The sequence below is a fragment of the Colius striatus genome, chromosome 1 (genome assembly GCF_028858725.1).
Source record: "Colius striatus isolate bColStr4 chromosome 1, bColStr4.1.hap1, whole genome shotgun sequence".
In the NCBI taxonomy this organism is placed as follows: domain Eukaryota; kingdom Metazoa; phylum Chordata; class Aves; order Coliiformes; family Coliidae; genus Colius; species Colius striatus.
The window spans coordinates 24111217-24134661 of record NC_084759.1 but is presented as its reverse complement, the minus strand read 5'-3'; the positions used below and the strand labels follow the sequence as shown (position 1 = coordinate 24134661).

The window sequence follows — 23445 nt, the reverse complement described above, 5'->3', positions numbered from 1 at the left end:
TCCCCTTGCAGACGCAGGTCCACCTAGATCAGGTCACATAGGAAGGTGTCCAGGTGGGTCTTGAAGACCTCCAAGGAAGGAGACTCCACAAGCCCTCTGGGCAGCCTGTGCCAGGGCTCCCTCACTCTCACAGTGAAATAGTTTTTTCTTATGTTTAAATGGAACTTTTTGTGTTCCAGCTTCATCCCATTACCCCTTGTCCTGTTACTATCTACTGTAGAAAAAAGGGATGTCCCAACCTCATGACACCCACCATTTAGATATTTGTAAATATTAATAAGATCTCCCCTCAGTCTCCTCCAGACTAAACAGCCCCAGTTCCCACAGCCTTTCCTCATATGAAAGATGTTCCATTCCCCTGATCATCTTTGTGGCCCTGCACTGGACTCTCTCCAGAAGTTCTCTGTCCCTCTTGAGCTGAGGAGCCCAACCAGTGGAAAGAAAAAAAAAAAAAAAAAAGCAAAATCCCTATCCATATCAAAAGGTCCATGAAAATGCTTAGTTTAAATCAGGTATTGTTAATACAGTTCTGGATACATTCCCACCATATACATAGATCTGTCTCTATACCTTCCTATGAAGATTACAGGCATTTTTCTATGGGAACCAATTGCATGGTGAAGATGAAATAAGCTACAGAATGGTGCCATGTAGCTCCTTACTTCTAGGCCTGTTTTTCTACAATCTCTCCTATGTATCAAGTGGCTCATCAGCTTGACCTTTGGTAAGCTAATCAGTTCCATCCACGGGGTGGTACCCTGGGACAAAGGAGAAGCTACAGACCTATGCAGTAGGCAAGTGTGCAGTTGTAGGCTCCACTTTTGTCTAATTTTGCAGCCTGAGAAATCTCAAATAAAGATACTTTTGCAAGTTTTTGGTAAAAATAAAGAAATTTAAGTAGACTGGTATGAGTGGACAGTAAGCATTCTCAGAAGCTTCTGTAAATACAAACCAACAAAGTTTGAATTGACTTAATTTTAAAGCTTGGAAAGCAGTAAATTTGGCTGCCATTTTAAAAATGTTGAAGATGCGTGGGGTGTAAAAGCTACAAAGAGAGAGAGCTCTTCAAAGCTGTGCTTAGGAGCACTATTATATGTGATTGACAACCACCTTATACAATATTAAGCTATTTTGGATAGTAATGTGGAAAAAATGATTAGAATAAACACTGAGATGTCTAAAAATAGTATGTTAAACGTGGGGGTTTTTGTTTGTTTTCAGTGTGAAAGCCAACTACATATAAAAAAGTATTCTTCTTTTCAGTTTATGCCTGAATCTATACTCTATATTAAACACATACAAATATGTTTTTCATTTTTATATTTAGATTTGATCATCAAAATCCGAATATATAATAAGCAGAAACTATGGAAATATGGCTGAATTAAATTTTCCCTGTTTGGAAGTACAAGGCTTGTGTGGTTACATGTCTATCATAAAAGAGAAAAAGAATCCCTTTTCTTCTACGTTTCTGCCCTTTCCTCAAAGAAGTAACCCCTCTCCCAGTTATATTCCTATCTTGAATGCTAATTTGCAAGAAAAAATGAGTTTGAGGGAAGAAAAATACTCATTAGCGCAAGCAGATTTCAGTGAATAGTTTCCATTGAGAAACTTGAAAAACTGGGAGAAATATAATTTATGACTTGTTTTGGTGTGTTTTCTTACAAAACTTTGTTTTTTAAAATTTAACTGATGTATTTGTGTGTGCACATATACATATATACATTCTTAAAGAACAAAACATAAAGCATGGAAAAGCCTAAGGTGCCTTAGACACCTCCAGACAGAGAGAAAAAGAGAGTGAGGAAAAAAAAAATGAGTAAAAGAGAGAGGTGAGAAAATAGGGGAAAAAAAGAGAAAGAGAGTAACTACTATGCCTGACTGGAAGTTTCAGAGGTTTGAGCTGTTGGAAGCTAAGACAGAATTATTAGGAAGCATACTTTTTACAGTCCTTCCTGGACTTCACTTGTGGTTGTGACTTTCTGCCCCTCAGGACCCTCACAGACCATCAGAGCCATTGATGCACAGATGGCAACTGCGGTAGTAGAAGGAGACCACATGATGGGTGTTAGAGCTCTCCCAGCCTTGCAGGAGAGGACACATCAGGGAGGGCACTCTTGGGACCACTGCATGCTTTGCACTCTAGCAGCTGAGAGAGATTTGAAAAATTGCCTTCTCAGTTGAGGCGCAGGTTATTATCCTTTAATTAAGGAAATCTACTGTTTGTCTAACTGCATGAACAAAACCAATCAAAATGATCCTACATAACTTTAACTCATTTTAAGCCATAAGAAATGTTACTTTAACCAAATATGTATATGTATAATTATCAAATACATAGTGCATATATAAAGATGAGTCAATTGTATTTAGATTTTCCAAATCTAAATATAATTTCTATTTTGGGAGCTTTTTGTGCCTTCAGATGTAGTTCCTTGACATGTTAGTGTTTTTATTACTGCATACAGCCCTGTACAAGGCTTCAAAATAATTTCAGAAATGTAAATGAGTTCTTTGTTAAAACTTGGAATAGAAAATTTCCCTAAGGAAATGATTTCCTTTTTTTTTAAGTACTGCCATACAATTTTAACTAACTCTGTGCAGTAGAACTTTTGGCACTATTCCAATTTCCTCTAATTACAATGTCAAGTATTTTTTTCTGTTAGTTTATCTGAAATGAGACAAAAGGCTTATTTTGCATAGGCCACAAAACAGATGTTGATAATGTTTGGTTACCACCAGTCTTGTCTGGACTTCAAACGGATGACCTGGAAGTGAAAGGTCTTATATCTCATTAATAATAATACAAGCTGTCAAATCCTCATGACCTAGTGTGTTTGCTAGTACAGGGCAGTAAGTCAACACACACAGCACACTACCAAGAAATCTGGATAGAGGGCTTATCACATTTAGTCCTCAAGCCACTATGGACTTGAATGGAAGATCAGCTCCTGTTTAAGAGCAGTAATGCTGCTTTCTAGAAATATTTCTACACTGAAGTTCAAAGTTTCTAAAAGTCAGGGCAGTGCTGGGATGCTGTGTCTCACTCACACCTTCCTGGCACATTGTTGGGGGAGGTTTCCTTCCACCTACAGATAGATATCCAAGCAGAAGGGAAGATTCTGTAGTGAAGGTGAAGATACCTTAAGACTAAGATGTGTTAAAGGCAGTTAGTGAGTTTATTTGTGTTTATTTGGATGAGTTGCTCAATCTCCTCAACATAGTGGAGCAAATAATATGTATTTATTTTTGCAAGACTGTTGTGAGGCTGTAATTCACCATGGTTTATGAGGAAGCCAGATTCTGAGTTGATTGAGCCCATGCAAGTAACCAGACAGATGCCTGCCAAAATCTTTTGTCTTCCTAAAATAACCCAAAGTCTCATATCCTCCTATTTTATTTCCTTTTTTTCTTTCTAGAAACTACTCTTTGGAGAGTAGTGAACTGTTTTGTCGGGATACTTTAGTTGTCTGGGGCCTATTTACTGTTGCCATTAGCCATACGACAAAATAGATGAAATATGCTCTTGTCACAGAACATGTATCTTTCAAAAGTGTCACCAATGTCACTAAATTCTGCTCTCTAATGCACACAAACAATTCTCAGCAAGTCAACTGCAACTTCAAACAAAGAGAATAAAATGTATTTAAAAAATGTAAAATTCATAAAATCTCAGTGGTTCAACATTTGTTTCTGTCGGTTTTGGGGATTTTTTTCGGACTTATTTTAGTGCAAGATAAGTGCTTTAAACAAAAAGTTTGAGAAAGAATATCAGCCATCTATTAAAACATACTTTCCTTTGAGAAATCCAGTTTATGATATTAGAATATATCCACATATTTTTCGTTTTGAAAAAAAACACCTACTAAGCAGAAGACAAACTGTTAGCAAATTTGCATTCTCAGTCTCCTAAGAGAAAAGGTAAGTATTTAAGAGCCCTATTTCAGTGTTAGAATATAGAAAAGGAAAAGAAAAGGAGAAGAGTTAGTAATACCAACTAACTACAGTAGATTTGATTGTATTACCCACAAATTTACAATATATTAGAAAACTGTTAAAATTGACTGGGCTACTTCAATCATTAGTTCTAATAGAGATGTGACTTGCCTCTTGAAGTGAACAGTCTGGGAAGAAAAGGAGCTAAAACTGAAACAGAAAAATGTAAAATATTTTAATACAAAAATGCTAAAACGAGAATAACATATCTTGATAACTCATACTGTAAGAGAGTTAAAATCCTGCTTTAGTTAAAATCCTGATGCAAACTTACAAGTCATAATTCTAAGACCACAGTAACATGGAATCTGATTTTTATATTTTATTAAAATGCTACTTAATATAATGAAATCTGACGAACTGCCATTGCAACATATGGAATACTAAGACTATATAATAAAATTTTTCAAACTATCATTATTTAAAAAATCTCCATCCCATATGTAATTTATCAAAGTGAACTTTACATTGATTTGTGCCACATGGCTGATGAAAAACTATAAAGAGTCTCTGGAACAAAAGGTATGCAGAGATAACTTTGTACGAACAGTCTCAATCTGTTTCAAACTTTCCTTTTTTTTCAGTTTTAACTCCACAAATCAAAATATTGAAATATTTATACTCTCTTAGTTAAAAGTTTTCTAAAACCCAAGGCCTTGTCTTGTTAAAAGGTGCCTTAGTTTCATGGAATAAACAACGTTAAATTGCTTGAGTTAAATGTGGACAATCTTAAATCAATTTTAACCTGGTTTATAACGATTTTGTTTAATTCTTATCCCTTACTGAGACAATTCAAGTCATTGTAAACTAGGTTTAAATTGATTTAAGATTTAAAGTTAAACTGTAGGCATATCAGAAATTCCTACATGTCATTCCACTCTGAATAGTAACTAGATAGAAATGATGCTGTGATATACCAGAACTTGAAATATATCGAAGATTTTCAGATCCCATAAACTGAATTTACATCACTCTTTAGAATTAGATGAGAATGGACAGTGTGGTTTTCTCGGGATCTGCTCTTCAGAGCTGTCAAAGGTTGTTCTAATCTTCTTAGGCATAAACCTCTCCTTCCTTGCCTACTGCTTTTCTTGATTTCAGTTATTGGACTCCAGTTTTAGAGTCTCATTGTACATTCTGAAAACTGCACACAACAGGAACATCATTATATGCAGTGAAACACAGGGTATGGAGGGATTTTCTTTTTTCACAGATTGGTGAAATTCACAGAAGACATATACAATATTCTCTGTGACCGTTAAGTCTCAAAGATGAGCAAGAACAGTTAAATCTAATAGTGGAATGTGGGTTCCCTTTCAGAAGTTCATAGTATTTGGTACACACATAGCACCATTACCACACCACCTTGGAGGTGCCTTGCTTGCCTTGTTAGTCTTGACAGGGAACACAAAGGCTAATTTCTTTCAGTGTCAGGACAGAAGTCCTGTTAATATTTCAAAAGTTAATTTGTTTCAATTTGTGGAATTTCTGTTTTTCTCATACTGACAGCATTTTCCCATTTCTACAAACCCTAAAAGCAAAGGACTAGAATTACTGTGCCGTGTTCTGAAAGAGCAGGGGATGTCGTATACATAGTGATCGCTAGTAAAAGGACACATTACAAACTTACTATTAAGAACACATTGAAATGCGTCCCTCTGCATGTTTTTTTTGCAGAGAGTTGTAGCTGTAACAATTGTGTTGCATCAGTGTATTTGAACAAAATGGCATATATAAGAACTTGATAGTTGACTCTCAGATTTTCCAGACTGGGAAAGAAATTTTCATGTCTACTTGGCAGTTCTAATCAATATTTCAATGTAAATGCATACTGCAGTCTCTAAGCTATAGCAACTGTATGTATATTTAGTTTTAAGCATTGTTTTTAGATACAAGAACTTAGCCAAAGCAGTATCGAGTTTTCCTTCTAAAGGAGACAAGGACATTGATCAAATTGTCCCACTAATGGTCCTGCTTGACGCACTATTTTATTGACTTAAGACAACAGTGTCTCAGCAATGGCTAGCTGCAGATTGAGAAAGCAAGCAGATTGACATAGTAACTGTGCTAATCATATATTAAAGGTTGCTCCCAAATAAATGCATTTACTTTCCCACCCTGCTCTGCTCTAGTTTCAAAGTATGAGACTAACTTCCATGTTGGCATCTTTTGCCTTTTTTTATGCGACAATTTATTTTTTGTTTTGCCTTTTTATAAAAATAAACCAACCATTATGACCTTATATTTGCTACAGATTTCCACTATGACATCAGAAGAAAGTGCAGGAGCGAAGATAACTATTTCAGAAATTTAATTATGCAGAAAAAAATCCTGAAACATCAAAAAATTTCCCCTAAGTGGAGTAGTTTAATAAAAGTATTCCTAAGTAATGTTAAAAAAACATCATTCTGCCTTTCACAGTTCTCACATTTTTATCTCATTTGAGAGAAGAGTGCATTTTTAACTTTCAATATATCTTTCTTTCCAGATTACTTTCCCAGGAATGGTAGTATTGTCTCCAGACAGAGTTGTAACAGAATCTGAGAGAAGAAAGATAAAACTGAGAGCTCACTGCACATCTTCATCCAGGGACAAAGGACCAGAAGGGCTCTGTCATGTACATATTTACAGGGGATTTATTCCCAGCTCATATGCTAAACTAACAAAGTTCATAGCTTGGTTACAGTTTCATTCCTTCTTAGTCCTTGCTTACAACAGACAACTTTTTCCCTTGCTGTGACAGATGGGTTGAAACACTGCAGATCCTCCTTAACTCCATCACTGAGAGAAGTGATTGCCAGCAGGAGCACAGGTTTCTCTCTACAAGCTGTGTGACACTTGTGATCAGGTCATGAACGTGTGCAACCAGACTCTGATCCATAAAATCCCGACTTGTGGAATTAGTCCACATTTCCATTTTAACCAAAAAAAGAGAGAGGTTCCATAGTGATTTTACAGAATTTTCAACGAGTCACAGGCAGTAATAAGGGCATTTGAGGCATTGCTATTTGTTGCATCTCTGCTGAAAGACTGTGTAATGGCCAGATGATTTGTTATCAGTTCCCTTAGTTCATAGAAGCAAGACATCCTAGACTAGACATCTAGAACACAAAGAATCTGTTCATACCATAACTTGTATGCTTAGCTGTCAATATTATTAAGACATTAACCACAAATATTAAGAACTAATGACTTGAAAAGACCCTTTTGGCTGATATCTTAGTTGTAATGAAAAGCATAATTACCTGCAAGGTTGTCAATCTCTTTCTCTTGGAGTAGGCTAACAGCATCATCATCTCCTTCCAGCATAAGCTCTGTTTCTGCATTTTGATTTACCACAGCTTGACTTCGGAAAGTTTTCTTTGACTTCACTACATCCTCTTCGGTGCCTTAAAAAGTTACAAATGTTGCGAATTCAGATGAATAGTATTTTAAATATAAAACTATCACAGTCAAGTAGTGAAAAAATACAGTATACATCATCTTTATCAAATAAGGGAAGGAACATTTTCTGCAACTTATCAAGGCTTACACAGTACGCAGACTTATTCTTTCTTTCAAACTATATCTTGAATAAAACACAAGCTGTTTCCCAAAGATTCTTCTGCTTTTAAAAATTGCTATTTAGTTTATGTTCAATGTTGTTTATCATTTTTCCAGCTGCAAGAAATTCAGGAGTTTCTCTTGGGTTCCTGGTGTCCTGACTCTTACTGATCTCTGAGATCTAAAACTACCTTTTGAAGGAGCTGCTTTCAGGAATTCAAAATCTGTCATGATTTTTGTCTTAGAAGGACAGGATAATGAAGTAGGAGATGGATTATCTCCCAATATATGTAACAACAAGGTAGGCTATGCAGAGACAAGCACAGTGAGGGAACTTTGGTGTGCATTTGTGTGTATGTTTTTAAGGAGCACAAAAAAGATATAAGTGTATGGACATGGGCCAATTACATCAAAAGATTTCACACTTAAGTGTTACCCTTTCTTCTTGCCTACAACTGACCTTTTCTATTCAGATTGATGGTTCCTTATGGCAGGAGATAAATGTTTTGGGAAAGTTCTACTAATGCTTGCCAGAGTGTATTCGCATGATGTAAAAAATTAATCACAGTGTGGTCAAATGATAGGATCATAAATAGCTTTCACATCATAAATACCTTTCATGTTACTGTTGTGATACTCACATGGTGTTTCTTTCTTAGTTTGAGACAGGTCATTAGTTTTATTTTCAGTACTACAAACTTATAGCAGCCTCAGACAAGAAAGATTTCTGGTTTTTCTTCCTAAACAGAAAATACTGCATCTTCGCCTTAGACTATACATGGTCTGGGCATCTTCAGTTCTACCAACCAAGAAATAAAACCCAAATTATAGAATCATAGAATGGTAGGGGTTGGAAGGGACCTTTAGAGATCATCTAGTCCAAACCCCCTGCAGAAGCAGGTTCACCTAGATCAGGTCGCATAGGAACATGTCCAGGCGGGTCTTGAAGACCTCCAAAGAAGGAGACTCCACAACTCTGGGCAGCCTGTGCCAGGGCTCCATCACCCTCACAGTGAAATAGTTTTTTCTTATATTAAAGTGGAACTTTTTGTGTTCCAGCTTCATCCCAGTTTGGAAATTTGCTTCCTACAAAGATAGAGAATGATGGGTGAAATCTGAGCAAAACCAGACATATGTGAATTTTGTTTATCTTCCACGATGCCTGAACTTAAACATGATAAACACTATTATGGCAGATGTAAAATGATGAAATAAAGTCCAGTCAGACTCACGAACTCATATAAGACAACCAAGATGAATAAAGCAAGCAGATAGTAAAGATGAATGAATGAAATGGAACTGAAGTGTTAGGCAGTTTTGTTAGTACAGTGGAGGTGTTATGATTTTATATCCTAATCTTACACGAGTCTTTTAATTAGTTTGTGCACGGGAGAGTCACACCATAGAAATAAAAATGCTGGAAGCATATTTTTCCATGCATTTGCTCTGTCTGAAGATCACTGTTTGGATGCTACTTGATACTGGACTCCACCTCAGACTGAGACTACCTCATGTTTTACATTGCCTAATATTAATTTTTTGTTTATTCCTGCCATTATCCCAATTTCTGCTTCAGAAACTACAGAGTAGGTAAAGACAAATGAGTAAGCAAATCATCTTTTTTTCACCACGCCTGAAATTAAGGACAGCATCTCTAGTCTTCCTGTTTGTTGCTCTCTCCATTAGGACCATACTGATACTGATAGTGATTAACACAATATTGATGCCGATCAGTGAGGTGGATCGAGAGCTGGCTGAATGACAGAGCCCAGAGGGTGGTGATCAACAGCACAGAGTTGAGTTGGAGGCCTGTGGCCAGTGGAGTTCCACAGGGATCGGTTTTGGGGCAAGTCTTGTTCAAGATTTTCATCAATGACTTGGATGAGGGGACAGAGTGTAGCCTCAGCAAGTTGGCTGATGACACCAAACTGGGAGCACTGGCTGATTCCCCAGAAGGCTGTGCTGCCATTCAGTGGGATCTCAACCTGCTTGAGAGTTGGGCAGAGAGAAACCTCATGAGGTTCAACAAGGACAAGTGCAGAGTCCTGCATCTGGGAAGGACCAACCTCACGCACCACTACAGGCTGAGGGTCGAACTGCTGAAGATCAGCTCTGCAGAGAGAGACCTGGGAGTCCTGATTGATAATAAACTAAATATGAGCCAGCAATGTGCCCTTGTTACCAAGAAGGCCAATGGCATCCTGGGATGCATCAAGAAGAGTGTGGCCAGCAGGTCAAGGGAGGTTCTCCCTCTACTCTGCCCTGATGAGGCCTCATCTGGAGACCTGTGTCCAGTTCTGGGCTCCTCAGCTCAAGAGGGACAGGGAAGTGCTGGAGAGAGTCCAGTGCAGGGCCAGCAAGATGATCAAGGGAATGGAACATCTTTCATATGAGGAAAGGCTGCAGGAACTGGGGCTGCTTAGTCTGGAGAAGAGGAGACTGAGGGGAGATCTTATTAACATTATAAATATCTAAAGGGTGGGTGTCAGGAGGTTGGGACATCCTTTTTTTCTATAGTAGCTAGCAACAGGACAAGGGGTAATGGGATGAAGCTGGAACACAAAAAGTTCCATTTAAATATAAGAAAAAACTATTTCACTGTTCAGGTGAGGGAGCCCTGGCACAGGCTGCCCAGAGGGGTTGTGGAGTCTCCTTCCTTGGAGGTCTTCAAGACCCACCTGGACATGTTCCTATGTGACCTGATCTAGGTGGACCTGCTTCTGCAGGGGGGTTGGACTAGATGATCTCTAAAGGTCCCTTCCAACCCCTACCATTCTATGACTCTATGATATACACTGTGCTTATATATACTGATAATACACAGTGTTTCGCTGTGTTCCATTATTAGGCTGTGATCATTATCTCACTTGAATAGGTTACTTACTCAGTATAACTAATTGTAATGATTCAACCAATTTAAAACTGAATCAAGTAACTAACAGAAGTTTTCACTATTATGTCCAGGAATTTGGGTTTTTTTGTTTGATTTGTGAGTTGGTTTTTTTCCTAATTCACAAAAAGCAGCAAGAAATGCAAGCGTATTTAATCGCTAGATTAAGATATTTTTACAGAGTTTAGCATCATATGACACAAATATCATATGTCCTGCTGTGAAGCATTTGACACTAAAGGACACCAGACCTGAGACGAACTAACATAGTGGAGGGAAGAAACATGAAAATATTGTTCCATTCCTTTCTGGTAGCTCTAGTGACTCTTACAAAAGTTTCCAAGCTTTGTAAAATGTGATAAACTTCAAATTATTCACTTCAAAAGTACTAATCTGGAGTAATCATAGAGTCAAACATGTATATAGTAGTTGATTAGATTAGTGAGAATCCTTTAAAATAATTTATGGATGAAAAAATATTTTAAAAAATCCAAGAAAAAAGTTTGAAGACTCAAATTGTTACTAACACTTAAAATGCATCAGAAGAACTTGAAATTTTGAGTATTTTAAATCCCCTGTGGTGAGGGTTCCAGTTACCAGACAACAGAAATATTGCCAGATGCCAATGTAAGAAACGTTTAAGGCATAAAATTAGTTTGGCAATTTTGGAGCTTAACAACAAGACAGATGTTTCTAAAAGCCATTCTGGTTTATAATATTAAATGTACATTTTTCTAAAAGAAATATAGTAAATGGCACTTCTTTGTCTCAATGGAAAAAAGCTCTGTTGTGTCTGTTGTTTAAATTTATCACTTTGTTGAGTGCACCTCAGTTTTCCTGTACTGTACCAAACATTTATCTAAATGAAAGTGTATGAGACCTAGAGCTGCCCTTCAATCACTATATCCTTTATGAATTAGAGTTCCATTTATCAAAATTACAGCAAGAAGAGTAAGGTCTCACAGGGCTGTCTCATTACAAGGCTTGTAAACACTGTCCTTACAAAGAAATGGTTTAACACCTAACAAATCAAAAACTGATTGGGAATAGAATTTATTTGAGATCATCTATCTTCAGAAGACGTGCTGTACTGAGTGCACTTCGTGGCCTTTCTACACATTCATCAAGAAATTAACAAGCGAATACCACAGACCACCAGATCTCCTTGGATCCTGAAATGTGAAATATGTCCAAAATAGATCTGTCACAGATGTGATATTTTTGTATTTCAAGATGACTTCAAAAAAGTTTTAAAATAAAAGAACTTCTCCGAATAAGAGTAAAAAGAAAACTTGTCTCTTTAAAGCCTGACAACAAACTGAATAAAAAATTATATGACATAAACCAGTGTCTAGTATTGTTAATGATATAAAAAAGAGGAGATATAAAAATGAATACTTGATACTCCAGCATATTTGAAAATAATAAAATCTCAAATTAGTTTTCCAAAGCCCCAGTAAAATTACTGGGAAATGAAATCCGTTTCCAGATATTTAAATTACAACTCTTTTTAGGACACAAGGAGTTTGTATTTAAAAAAAAAAAGCAATGAAATGTATTAATATCAGTTCCTAAGTTTAATTAAAAAAACGTTTCACATCTATTACAGTAAGAAAAACATTTAAATTAAACTAGATATAATTTCAGAAAGCAACATTTTGATATTGGGATGCACAGAACTAGAACTGGCAGATGCTATCAGTTACTGTCCTTATCAAATTTCCTCTTAAGGCATATTTTTCTAGACTGAGATTGGGAAACAAGCCTGGAAAAGAGCAGCTAAGTATTTCTTAAAACTACATTTTCAAAGAAGTTAAAGGAAAGATGTCACTCAGCTCGCTCTGGAGCTCAGCTGAAGTTGGAGCCTTAATTTATTTAAATTTGAAGGCTCTGTCTTAAAGATATTTCAAGAAGACATGTACGTCTAATATGTATGACTAGATAAGCTATTAAAAAAACATTGAACATCTATTTTCATATCTCTTATCATCTTGATAATTTTTTTAAATGTGCATGTGAAAAACTGTCTTCCTACAGTAGCTTCAAGATAACTGAAAAGAGCTCATCTTTAAAAGAAGTTTAAGAAACCAACACCATTCCTCTACAAAACCCTGTCTTCCATGAAAAGGTGTGTATTTTATATATTTTAAAGGTTATATGAGCTGCACAGTAAAACTTGCACAGTATTACAAAGAATTTACTAATCTCTCTTCCAGTAGCATTACTCTTCCTTAGACAGAAATTATTAAACAGAGAAAAAATACCCACACCACCCTTCCCCTTCAACCTATTAGTTTCCCCAAGAACAGGAGAAACTCATGTTATTTTGCAACTACAACCTCTGGATGCATTTAACATAGGCAATATTTAAACAACTGGGGGAGTACTGTTACTGCAACATCTGAATTTTTGCTTCTCTACTTTCAATTGCATTGATAAATTCCTTCTTATGTTCTATAGGTCGCAACAGGTTCTAGACGTGCAATCTAAATTTCAAAGAAACTGTAAGTGTCCAGACCCACAAAAACTGTCTCTTAACCAAAATTTTAAAAGTACCAGTACAAACACCACATATTGTTGATTACATTTATGTTTATGTATGCTTATTTTGTTAGACATTTCACTAATTACTACAATTTAGCTGAACGTGAGAAGGGAGTTTCCAGTTCCATCCATTTATTAAGTACTGAAATATAATGTTTAAAAGGTTTTCTCTCTGCATTTAGTATAAAATGAGGCTGAAAATATGGTTAATTTTAAAAGATTGCTTGGTAATACTGTAATGAACAAAAGAAGACTACTGCTTCTTATAAAGTTGTTTCCATAGTTTACTTCAACGAATTACTGATAAGGCAATTTATGCAGTGAGCGCTCTTTGATCTTTGAAAAGAGATGGCAGAATGGAAAGTTAACCTCATTTTAATGTTACCTAAATATACTGACAGGAAATTCTAATGTTTCCAAACATCTGGAAATCTGCTTCATGGGATGGTGTTCTTCTTTTCTATAAGAAACCTTTTTCATATATTGTCTTTTACAGTTTTATGTGGTTTCTAAAGGAGCATTTTGACATAAGTAAAGTCTGTTCTCTTTACAGTAAAATGCTGCATTTAATTAAAAACTCTCTTTTATAGCAGCTAAAGTACAGTTTTTGTGAAGCTTAGCTCTCTTCAGAATCTTTTAAAGGTAAAGCTGCTTTTTCCTCCTTATGGATCACTGGTATGTACCACTGCATCAAATGCTGCTTTTGTTGCTGAACTTGAATCATGTAAGGTAGTTTTAAGCATTTTATTCCTCATGAGCAGCTACCTGATAGGTCACGATGTAAGCCATGAAATTATATTGCAGGTAAAACAAAGTTTATCATCAGAGTTTAAAAGAAAGAAGTGTTTTCTTAGGAGAGATTCTTTTGTTTATTGTACACGCTAACTTTTACCAGAAGAACCATGTGTGCACAGAATTAAAATGCAATACTGTTGTCTATCATTTTCCATGATTCAGTGTTATTTAGTTGCAAATACTTAGAAAAAGTTTTGCTAGGTAATCTTCCTGCTTTATGTAACAGTTTAACCCCCTGCTTTCATTGCTAATCTTTACTAACTTGATTAGGCACTGAGATCCTCACAGCGGTCACAGTTATAGAGAGCAGCTGCTTTGGAGTCTGTAAACTGACCTCTACAAAACCTAGTCAGATTAAATCATCAGATCGTGACCACTCCACCCCAGACTAATATCTTTCCGCATAGCAACAGAGCTGATCCTCCTAGGACTGCGCTCACTCCATGGGAAACGTGCATCAGGTATCCATGAGTCTGCTCAAGAGACTGGCCTTCTGGCTTTGAGTAGCAGACTGGTGCTGGCATATCATGATGAACTGTCCCCACCTGTGTCTGCTAGAGTTGTTATTTAAACTGCAATGTGTTTCTGGAACTGGCAGCTTTGATTGGCATATAATTTAGTTTCCCCAGAGAATCAGAGAAGTGACTGTTATTAAAGGAAGGCTGGTTTTCATAGATTTAATAAAAGCCAGAGGAATCTAAATAATATTTTCATTACTAAGGCTATTTGAAAAAATGAGAGAGAAGAACTATGAAAATTGTGTAGAAATTAAAAATTGCATACATTTGTATTGGAAATTACTTTCCCCAAAAGTAAAATCAAATAACAGTTTTGTTTTCTATAATAGATAAATACCTGAAAATTTATTCATAGACATTCCATACATTTTCTCCAGTTTTTATAACTGTATGCTCAAATTATCATCATGTGGGTAATTTGTAAATAAATACTGTTGTATATGTTTTTCTCTTGAAAATTCTCAGATGTTTTGTGTTGTAAAAATGAGATTGACACAAAGGATGAGAATGAGGAGACTGAGAACATAGGAAAGGCCAAAATGAACACGTTTCTCAAATGAGGTTGAGGGTTTTTTAAACAGTAGATACTTGCAGCTAAAGTCAAAGTGATGTATATTAATATAACAGGTCCTACCTAGAAATATAGATTAAGGTAGGAAAATTGAGATTCAAGATCAGTTGCAAAATAAATTTTTAGAAGTCATCAATATTATTATTACATTTACTTGAGATTTCAGGTGCTCTGAGCATGTGAGAAAGGATCCTGCACTCGTTCAGCATTGACCATAAACAGTCAGCAGTCAACAGAGCTGGATACGCCCAGCCCAGAAAACGTCATAAGGCATTTCGGGCTCCTGAAGGGCAGTCTTCATTCTGACTGGAACCAGAAGAAGTCCTTCTAATGGGAACTTAAATCAGTCAAGTGTTTATATTCGGATTAAGATGTAGTTTGCCACTGTAACTTGTACACACAAGAAAGGAGTCATATTTCATGACTGATGACCTTTACAAATCCCTGTCAGTTTGAAATGCAGCCTCTTGTTGTATACCTCAGCTTGACAAATTGCAGAAGGAAACCAAATTCTCTGATACGCTGTGGATCACTTAAACAGGTAAAGATGATACACAGGAAAAATAATTAAGAGCAATAAAATTTTCCTAACTGTGTCTCCAACCATTTTACAGAAATACAGTAACAACTGAGAGGAAAATAACTACATCCCACCAGCAGTTATTGCTCAGTGGAAAGGACATCAAGGACACTTGCAAGTAAGAGAATTGGATCAATATTAACGCGATTTTCATTTCATGCTTCCCCAACTCCAGTAAGCTGACAATATACTCTGATTATGTGAACTGCCTCTGAGTAACACAGAAAAGGTTATCAGAGCAAGAGGTGGAAATGGAATGCACTTTTTATATTGACAGGTCTGCTAATAGAGTGTACTGATTTTCAAAGCCATGCAATGCATTTTCACAATTTAGTTTTGACAGGGAAAAGGAATTTCATTTATTCTTAGTTCAAAATATTCACATGTAAGCAAAGGTTTCTTAAGACAGGCCACTGAAGAGGATAATCAAACTAATTCAATAGAGAAATGTAATTAATAAGGTAAGAAGCAAAAGGTGATTGAATTTAAATATGTATGACATGATAATGAAATAGGTCTGCTAAACGAGGCATTCTATGCTTTTGAAAGAGCATCTGAGTTCTAAATATCTAACTCAAGCACACTTCTCCATGTTCTGCCTCTATCTGCTTGTAGAGCCTAAAGGCAGCATCAAAGTTGTTGGACTTCTAAAGAGGCACATCACATTCTGAGCAATTGTGCCCACATATGCTAGCCTCAGTTTTGCTTCCTGCTTGCAAAATATTCTAATTGAAAAAGGTAATAACAATCAAGTCTTGGGAAGAAATGAAATGCTCTTTGGAAACACAAACATTTGGTATACGCTAGCAGCCCTGTGGTAATGCAGTGGCATGCAAAAAACATGATCTTACCTCTCATATAGGAGTATTCTACACCAACCCTTCTAACTCTTACCTAAAAGTTAAAAATTAGAATCTCCAAACCATGAGATTCACTCAAACCCCAATATTTTTAAAGAGAAAGAGAGATCAGTAGTATTGTGGTTTGTCTTCTAATTTTTGAACTCTCCCTTCCTATGGCCAGAGCACGGGTAATTATGTCTTTGCCAGAAGGCAATTTTGCCCCTCACCACATAAGCTTTCGCTATCAGATCCAAACAAGATCAGCTCTTTGGAAACAGTCACTATACAGAGACATAAAAGGACAGCTGAAAAATTCATTCTCTAGTGCAGGGAATGAAGGTATAGGAAGTAAGTTTAAAATTATTTCACAGTAGCTATTGTAATTTCAGTAGTTGGGTAACCATTATAATTTCTATTGAGACTACCTACTTACAGAAGAAAGCCTCAACAGCTTGTCAAGATACCCATTGGCCAACATGTCTGAAATTATTTTTGCTTTCTGGAATGGTAATCTGTTCAATTAAATTCTGTTCTTTTGAGACATACAGAAGGAACATCTTTTGCAATCTTTACATAGGTAAAATGGGCTATACATGACATAATGTCTCCTGTAACTGTTTCTTAAAAGAATTGTCCCCATTACATGCAAATAACACAATTTACAGTATAATAATACCATTAGAACATCCAGATTTACTCTCCATTATATGTGTTTTTTTACAGTGCATTTCCAGCTGGGTCACTGTGCTGCACTGTGGGTTTTTTTTCTGTACAAATTTCATTTCATCCTCACACAGATCACCACATCTTTAGAACTGGCATACATCATTTTCACTTCAGCAGTGTGAGTAACTGGTGGGAGGAACTGTTTCTATTTCTGCATAGATCAATGCTTATAGGAACACCAGACAAAGGGCAGCACCCACAGGATACACACATTTGTGAGGCAGCACTCCAGCCCTAACATTTGGTTTTTTGTTCTTAACACTAAGAGCTACTAAGGGACTAAGCTCTAGCAGCAACAGACAGCACTTCTGCTTAGGCCAGGCTGCTGTAGATATATAAGCTCCTTCAAAATATCAATTACCTGCAATGGCAATTATCTATCAAAATTATCCATCTAGATAAAAATTGTCTATCAAATTAAAATCAAATCTTTTCTCCTTACTTCTAGGACAGAATTTTTCTCAGTGTTTTTTGTGTTTTGTTTGTGTTTTTTTTTTAAATAAAAATAGCTTCAGTTTTAAATTGCCTTTGTTTAATGTGGTCTAGCAGATGAAAATCAAAACAATAGTGGTACACAGATATCATTGAGATAAAGCAGATCCTGAGGTTCTGTTACTAAAGCAGCTCAATGAGATAATCAAGAAGATTTTCATTATTTTGTCTCTGAAATAGGTGAATGGTAATGACTGTCCCAGCTGGAAAGCCTGTGTGTGTATTAAAGAGACCTAACTCACAGAAATCCTAGAAGCAGCCAGCAGTAAAGAAAAAAAGGAGAGCAGTATTTTATTTCCTGTTCCATTAAGCTGCCATGTGGGGTCTGTGATATCTTTCATTCTGCTTCACAAAGATTGCAAGAGAGTGCAAACCTTCCACGTAACTGCAAGGATACTTGCAAAATTTCCACGTTTATGTTACATTTGCAAGCATTAGAAACACTATTTTCCATTCAGACTGGACTTGAGATGCTATCTAGACTATATGATTAGCTTTTTTAAGGGCATTGAAACAATCATATCCTGGTCTGCGTCAAAAGGTGTGTGGCCAGCAAGTTGAGAGAGGTGATTCTCCCATTCTGCTCCACTCTTGTGAGTCTCCCAAATGCAGTACTGCATCCAGCTCTGAGGCCTCCAGCATAAGGACAAGGACATGCTGGAAGAGGGTCACAAAAATGATCAAAGGGCTGGAGCACCTCTCCTGTGAAGGCAGGGTGAGAGAGTTTGGGTTGCTTAGCCTGGGGAAGGCTCCAGAGACGTTTACAGCAGCCTTCCAGGAGCTAAAGCGACCTACAAGAAAGCCAGAGAGGGACTTTTGACAAGGGTATGAAGTCTTAGAACAAAGAGTAATGTTTTTAAACTGAAAGAGGGCAGATTTAGATTGCCTATTAGGAAGAAGTTCCTCATTGTGAGGGTGGATGACTTGTGCTATATAACAAAAGAGATACCAATGAAACACTCAAGTATTAGGCACGGTTCTTTCATCTGGGAAAGTACATCTACTGTAGACAATGTTGAAGGCTTTACACAAATACATTGGGAGATACACTCTTTAGGCACACAATAAGGATAAGAAGGTATATAATGATGTAGTGTACATGATATGGAAAGCAAAATATGGTACATAACTGAAAACATGCATAATACAATGGCTGATAGAAATCTTAATTCTAAGGTGTCTTTCTTGTCATGCTCTTAGTACTGTGTTTGAGAATTTTTCCACAAAATGTATTTTGATTTTAATACATTGCTTCTGCATCCTTGCCTGCATCTTGCACAATGATGAAACTCATAAAATTTCCGAGTTTGTTTCACTACACTGGCACTACTGTGTGTGTTTCAAAGATAACACTACAAAATGAGTAACACATAAAATAAGTGGTATTGAAGAGCTGCCTGCACAGATATGGAATAACCAGTGCACATATACATAAGTCTTTGGGGTTTTTTTGTACAAATCTTACTATTTACATTTTCTGTGATAAATGTAGTGTGATGTAAAGAGATGATTAAAATATTTTGGTAACTTAAAATACATATTCTCTCTAAAAATGGATTCCTTTATTTTTGTAATCTATGCATATCGATTCTGTTTTCTTTATGAAAGATAAGGAATCATCTGCACTCCACCTCAGCCAGCTTAAACCATCTTCACCTTGCAAGTAACCCAGAGGCTCTTAGGAACTTGAGCCTATTGCCTGAAAGCCTGTTATGCCTCCTACTGGCTGTCAGAAAGAGTGGGAGAGTTAAGTCTTAAAGTCTATACAACGACCTAATTCTAGGCTGCAATGGTTGCAGCACTGCTGAAACAACAGCCCTCCATTCCAACCGTGTGCTTGGCAGCCTATCCTAGCCAAGTCTTTGGAAAACACTTTCTTCTGTATAGGCAGAAGTGGAACTTCACCTTGCATTTTTAGACTCATTTTGTCCAGCTTTGTCTGCTTTACTCAGTGGTGTTCCTTAACAAAGGATACACATTTCCACTTACACATATACAAAGTGGAGAACAAAGTCCTGCAGTCAAGAAGACATTGGAAATCAAAGGAGTGGAGAAAATGTAAAAACAGAGTATTTTGTGCTTTTACTGGTAGCCAAAGAAGAGTTAAAGTGCTATTACTCCTTAATATGGAGTCTTAAAGCACAGAAAATAGGAGGTAAGAAAAGCAAAATCTGAGTCCCAAGAGCTACATTCACCCAGGTGTGAAGGATGTCCTGAAGTACTATTAGACTTTCACTGCCAAAACGTTCTTCCAAAATGTTTCCATGAGAATATACATGGGTCAGTAAATTCTATTTCCCTATCAATTAGCAATAGAATTGAATTAATAGAACAAATACACCCTTCATATGCATTTGAAAATATTTCACATTATAGTAGTTTACTAGTTTTGGTAAGTAAATGACTTTCTTTTGGCAGAACAGTCAGATATTTTCACAAGAAAATATAACGGTGGAAGAGAGAAAAATGCAGCTAGAATTTTAAGACTGGCAACATTTGTGATTTTTAGGTCTTTGGAATGGCTTTACAGGACTATTTGATTACTTCAAGAACATTCCTGAGACATATGCTTTCAGATGAAGAAGCAAGAAAGAAGCAGTTATGTTAACTGCTGGTAAAATGCCAGAAAGTTCTGCAGTAAAATCTATTAGCTTAGACTGTAATAGCAACTAAAATCCAGGTCATGCCAGATAACCTGAAAAATTCAGAAGAAAGGCATTCGAAATCCAACACAGAGGTTTTGAGGGAAAAAACAAAAAGTTTCCTATTTGTCTTTGATAAAAGCTTGAGTTATAGTCAAGACAGAGATTCTGACATTCAAGATTTGAAAAAAAAAATAGTAATTCATGAATCTATACTTAAAACTTAGTATAAAGATGCTATGAAAAGTCCAGTGCTAGAAATAGCATATAACAGCATAATAAAAGACTACAAAGGACTGTTGAGATGCAATTGCAACTCATTTCCATCACCTAGACAGACAGCAGAAGATGAGACAGTGAATGTTCAATACAATTCAACACAACAGTATTCAGTACTCCACCTTTGCAAATCCTATAACAGTTTACACTTTGAAAGTGTCTTTCATTATCTTACAGTGGGTTATAAGTGCTACCGTAATATCAGATATTTTTAATGAGAATATATCTGTGATGGGGCAGGGCCAAGAAGTATTATAAAGAAGACAAAATTAAATCTAATACTTTAGCTTTAATTATTCTCAGAACTAGGATTTTGCTTTGCTAGTCCTTCTAGTAATACCTAATGTAAATTCTTGCTCCTGAACTTTCTTTAAAGGCATTTCATTTTCATCTGTATCTGACAATTACCATGTAAAACATTAAGGACACAATTATCGTGTCATATTTTCCCTAAAAGTATGAATGTGAAAATATTTGGGAATTTATTTGGAGAAGCAGTGGATGGCACTGTTGGGCTACAGTTATAAAGCTGTAGAAGGAAATCTGAAATGGCTATGCTTAAAAAAAATACATGACTCCTTCAGGCACACAATTTGTATGTAGAACTCATTCAGAGTACGCTGGAGATGTGAATGTTAGCTCACATACCAAACAGAAGTTGTGTAGCAGGAGAACTATTTTAGGTGCTCTAGGTGAAGCAGAATGGTTTACACACTTGTCTCATATGAAAGCATGACCACATTTAGACTAAAGAACAAAGAAGACTTACTTGATGACACATGGAAGCATTGTTATGGATTAATTTAGTGACTGCATACATATTCTTAAAATGCTCAACACCGAACATCAAGTAACATACGTGTGTTTTCTGTCCATAAAGTGGATGGTATTTCTTAAAAAATTTGTCAACTTCTGTTTACTTACAGACTAAAATTAAATGTACATGAATACAGTGAGGGATATAGGGTTTATTTTTAGTCAAGGACTGTTTTTCCATTCTCTTCTATGTTCAGATTTCAAGACATTGCTTAAATAAATATTAGTTTAGGAAGTTAGATGAGGGTCATCACTTGCATTTCCCCAGAGCAACATATTTTATGATATTGTGTGTGCTACTAATTTTCAGGAGGGTGTATTAACTAAGTTAAAAAAAAAAAGGCTATCAAAAACTTTTGTGGCTCATGTAGTCAAAGCAAACGAAATGTTAGTAATTATAAATATTATGCTGTCCATGAGCAAATTGGTATTAGAAGTGCTTTACAATGATCAACATCTGTTCAACATTTTCATTAATGATCTGGATGATGGGGCAGAGTGTACCCTCAGCAAGTTTGTAATTGATCTGAAATTGAAGGGGTTAGCTGATATGCCAGAAGGTCAGGCTTTCATCCAGAAGGACCTCAGCAGGCTGGAGAAATGAGCTGACATGAGATCTATGAAGTTCAACAAGAAGTGCAAAGTCCTGCAATCTGGGTGAAACAACCTCAGGCACCAATTTATGCTGGCAGTCACCCAGCTGGAAAGCAGCTCTGCAAAAAAGGGACCTGGGGGTCCTGGTGAACACCAAGTTGAACATGAGTCAGCAATGTGACTCTCCTGTGAAAGTTAATGGTATCCTGGGCTGCATTAGGCAAAGCATTACCAGTGAGTTGAGGGAAGTGATTCTTCTCCCCCTCTATTCAGCACTGATGAGGCCACAACTAGAGTGATGAGACTAGTTTTGGGCTCTACAGCCCAAGCGAGATACGGCCATACTGGAAAGAGTCTAAAAACAGGCTAATTAATATATGGTTAATGGACTGAAGCATCTCTCATATGAGGAAAGGTTTCCATCAGGAGATGGAAGTCGGGAGCTGTGTCAAAAAACTGCGCTGGACTTCTCAAGACTGAGGGGTTGCTCTGCAGTTACAGTTACTGAAAGTTCATCTTGGTAAATTTTTAACATTGAAGGACTCTCAAAACCAGAATCCTGCTAATTTAAGGTTCATGGAACACCTGGAATCCTTGTTCTGAAAACAAACCCTGATTTGAATATGAGTTCCCATGGATTTCAGACTTCCATTTTCATAGCAGGGAACCCACATAGCCTTTGTTTTAGAGTAGTATTTGCTTGAAGCTAAATGTTGTGGGAATCTTAGTGCTTCAGCAGCCTGAAGAAATTCTGCCTGCAATTCTTTGAAAGTCTATCAAAATCCAGCTACTTTCACAAAAACAGATCTCAGATTTGAATATTTCAGATTGCAAAACTTGATGCTTGTTAATTCTGTTTGTACAATGAACATGTATTTCTGATGATGAGTACACACAGCATTTGCCAAAACTTAGAGCACTAACAAGTCTCAGAAGGAGCCATATACAGTCTGCTTCAGCTGGAACTGCATGTGAAATAAGACTGCTAATTAGGTGTCCAATACATTTTTTTTCTTTCCTTTTTTACTTTTTTCTTTTTCATTCTAAGCATTCAGGATCTATCACAATATTCTTGAGCACAGGTACTAGAAATATTTGCTTACACATATATGTTTAGAACACAGGCACTGAGTTATTCATGTCTCATTCCTTCAGTGCAGAGTAGAGATTGTGGCTATCGTTGGACTCCTTCTATGTGCACTGCACCTATGTTCACCCCTATGGTTTGTGCACTGCAGTTTAAAGTCCAAAGCTTAATAAAGTAACTATTTTGCTCTTAAAATGACCTTTGTGAAGAAGTATTCTGTCTCACTGGCAGGGTGGTACAGTAGTATCTCATCTATACTAATCTCCAGTGACTGTAAACTGTTAAGGTGATTAACTGGAAGAGACAGTTCTTTCACCACATGTACAGAATCAGTGTGAATTGGGTCATAGCTGCATATTTCATGCACTTATGGTAGTAAAATTTGTGGAAGAGGAATAGAGTTTATTATCTTTTACACAAATGTTTTTTCTTCCTTTCTTTTCAGTCTACAATTTAACCAACTGCATTGAAACTCCATCTAACTTTAAAATATGAACTCTTTAAAATGCATCAATACTATAAAATTAAAT

General features: G+C 36.5%; 1 protein-coding gene across 15 annotated transcripts in view; it reads right to left on the bottom strand.

The window, feature by feature from the left end:
* Positions 1 to 23445, bottom strand: part of NBEA (neurobeachin) — a 499798-nt gene that overhangs the window by 162757 nt on the left and 313596 nt on the right. For 8 of the 15 annotated variants that reach the window (XR_009818508.1, XM_061993741.1, XM_061993751.1 and 5 more), the window contains 2 exons: positions 7242 to 7385; positions 4108 to 4146 (listed from right to left, as the gene is read on the bottom strand). Coding sequence is in view for 14 of the 15 variants with exons in the window: in XM_061993741.1 (XP_061849725.1) it covers positions 4108 to 4146; positions 7242 to 7385 (183 nt within the window). In the remaining variant the exon portion in view is untranslated. The remainder of the gene's footprint in view (positions 1 to 4107; positions 4147 to 7241; positions 7386 to 23445) is intronic. The other 7 variants (XM_061993774.1, XM_061993803.1, XM_061993808.1 and 4 more) reach the window with 1 other exon arrangement.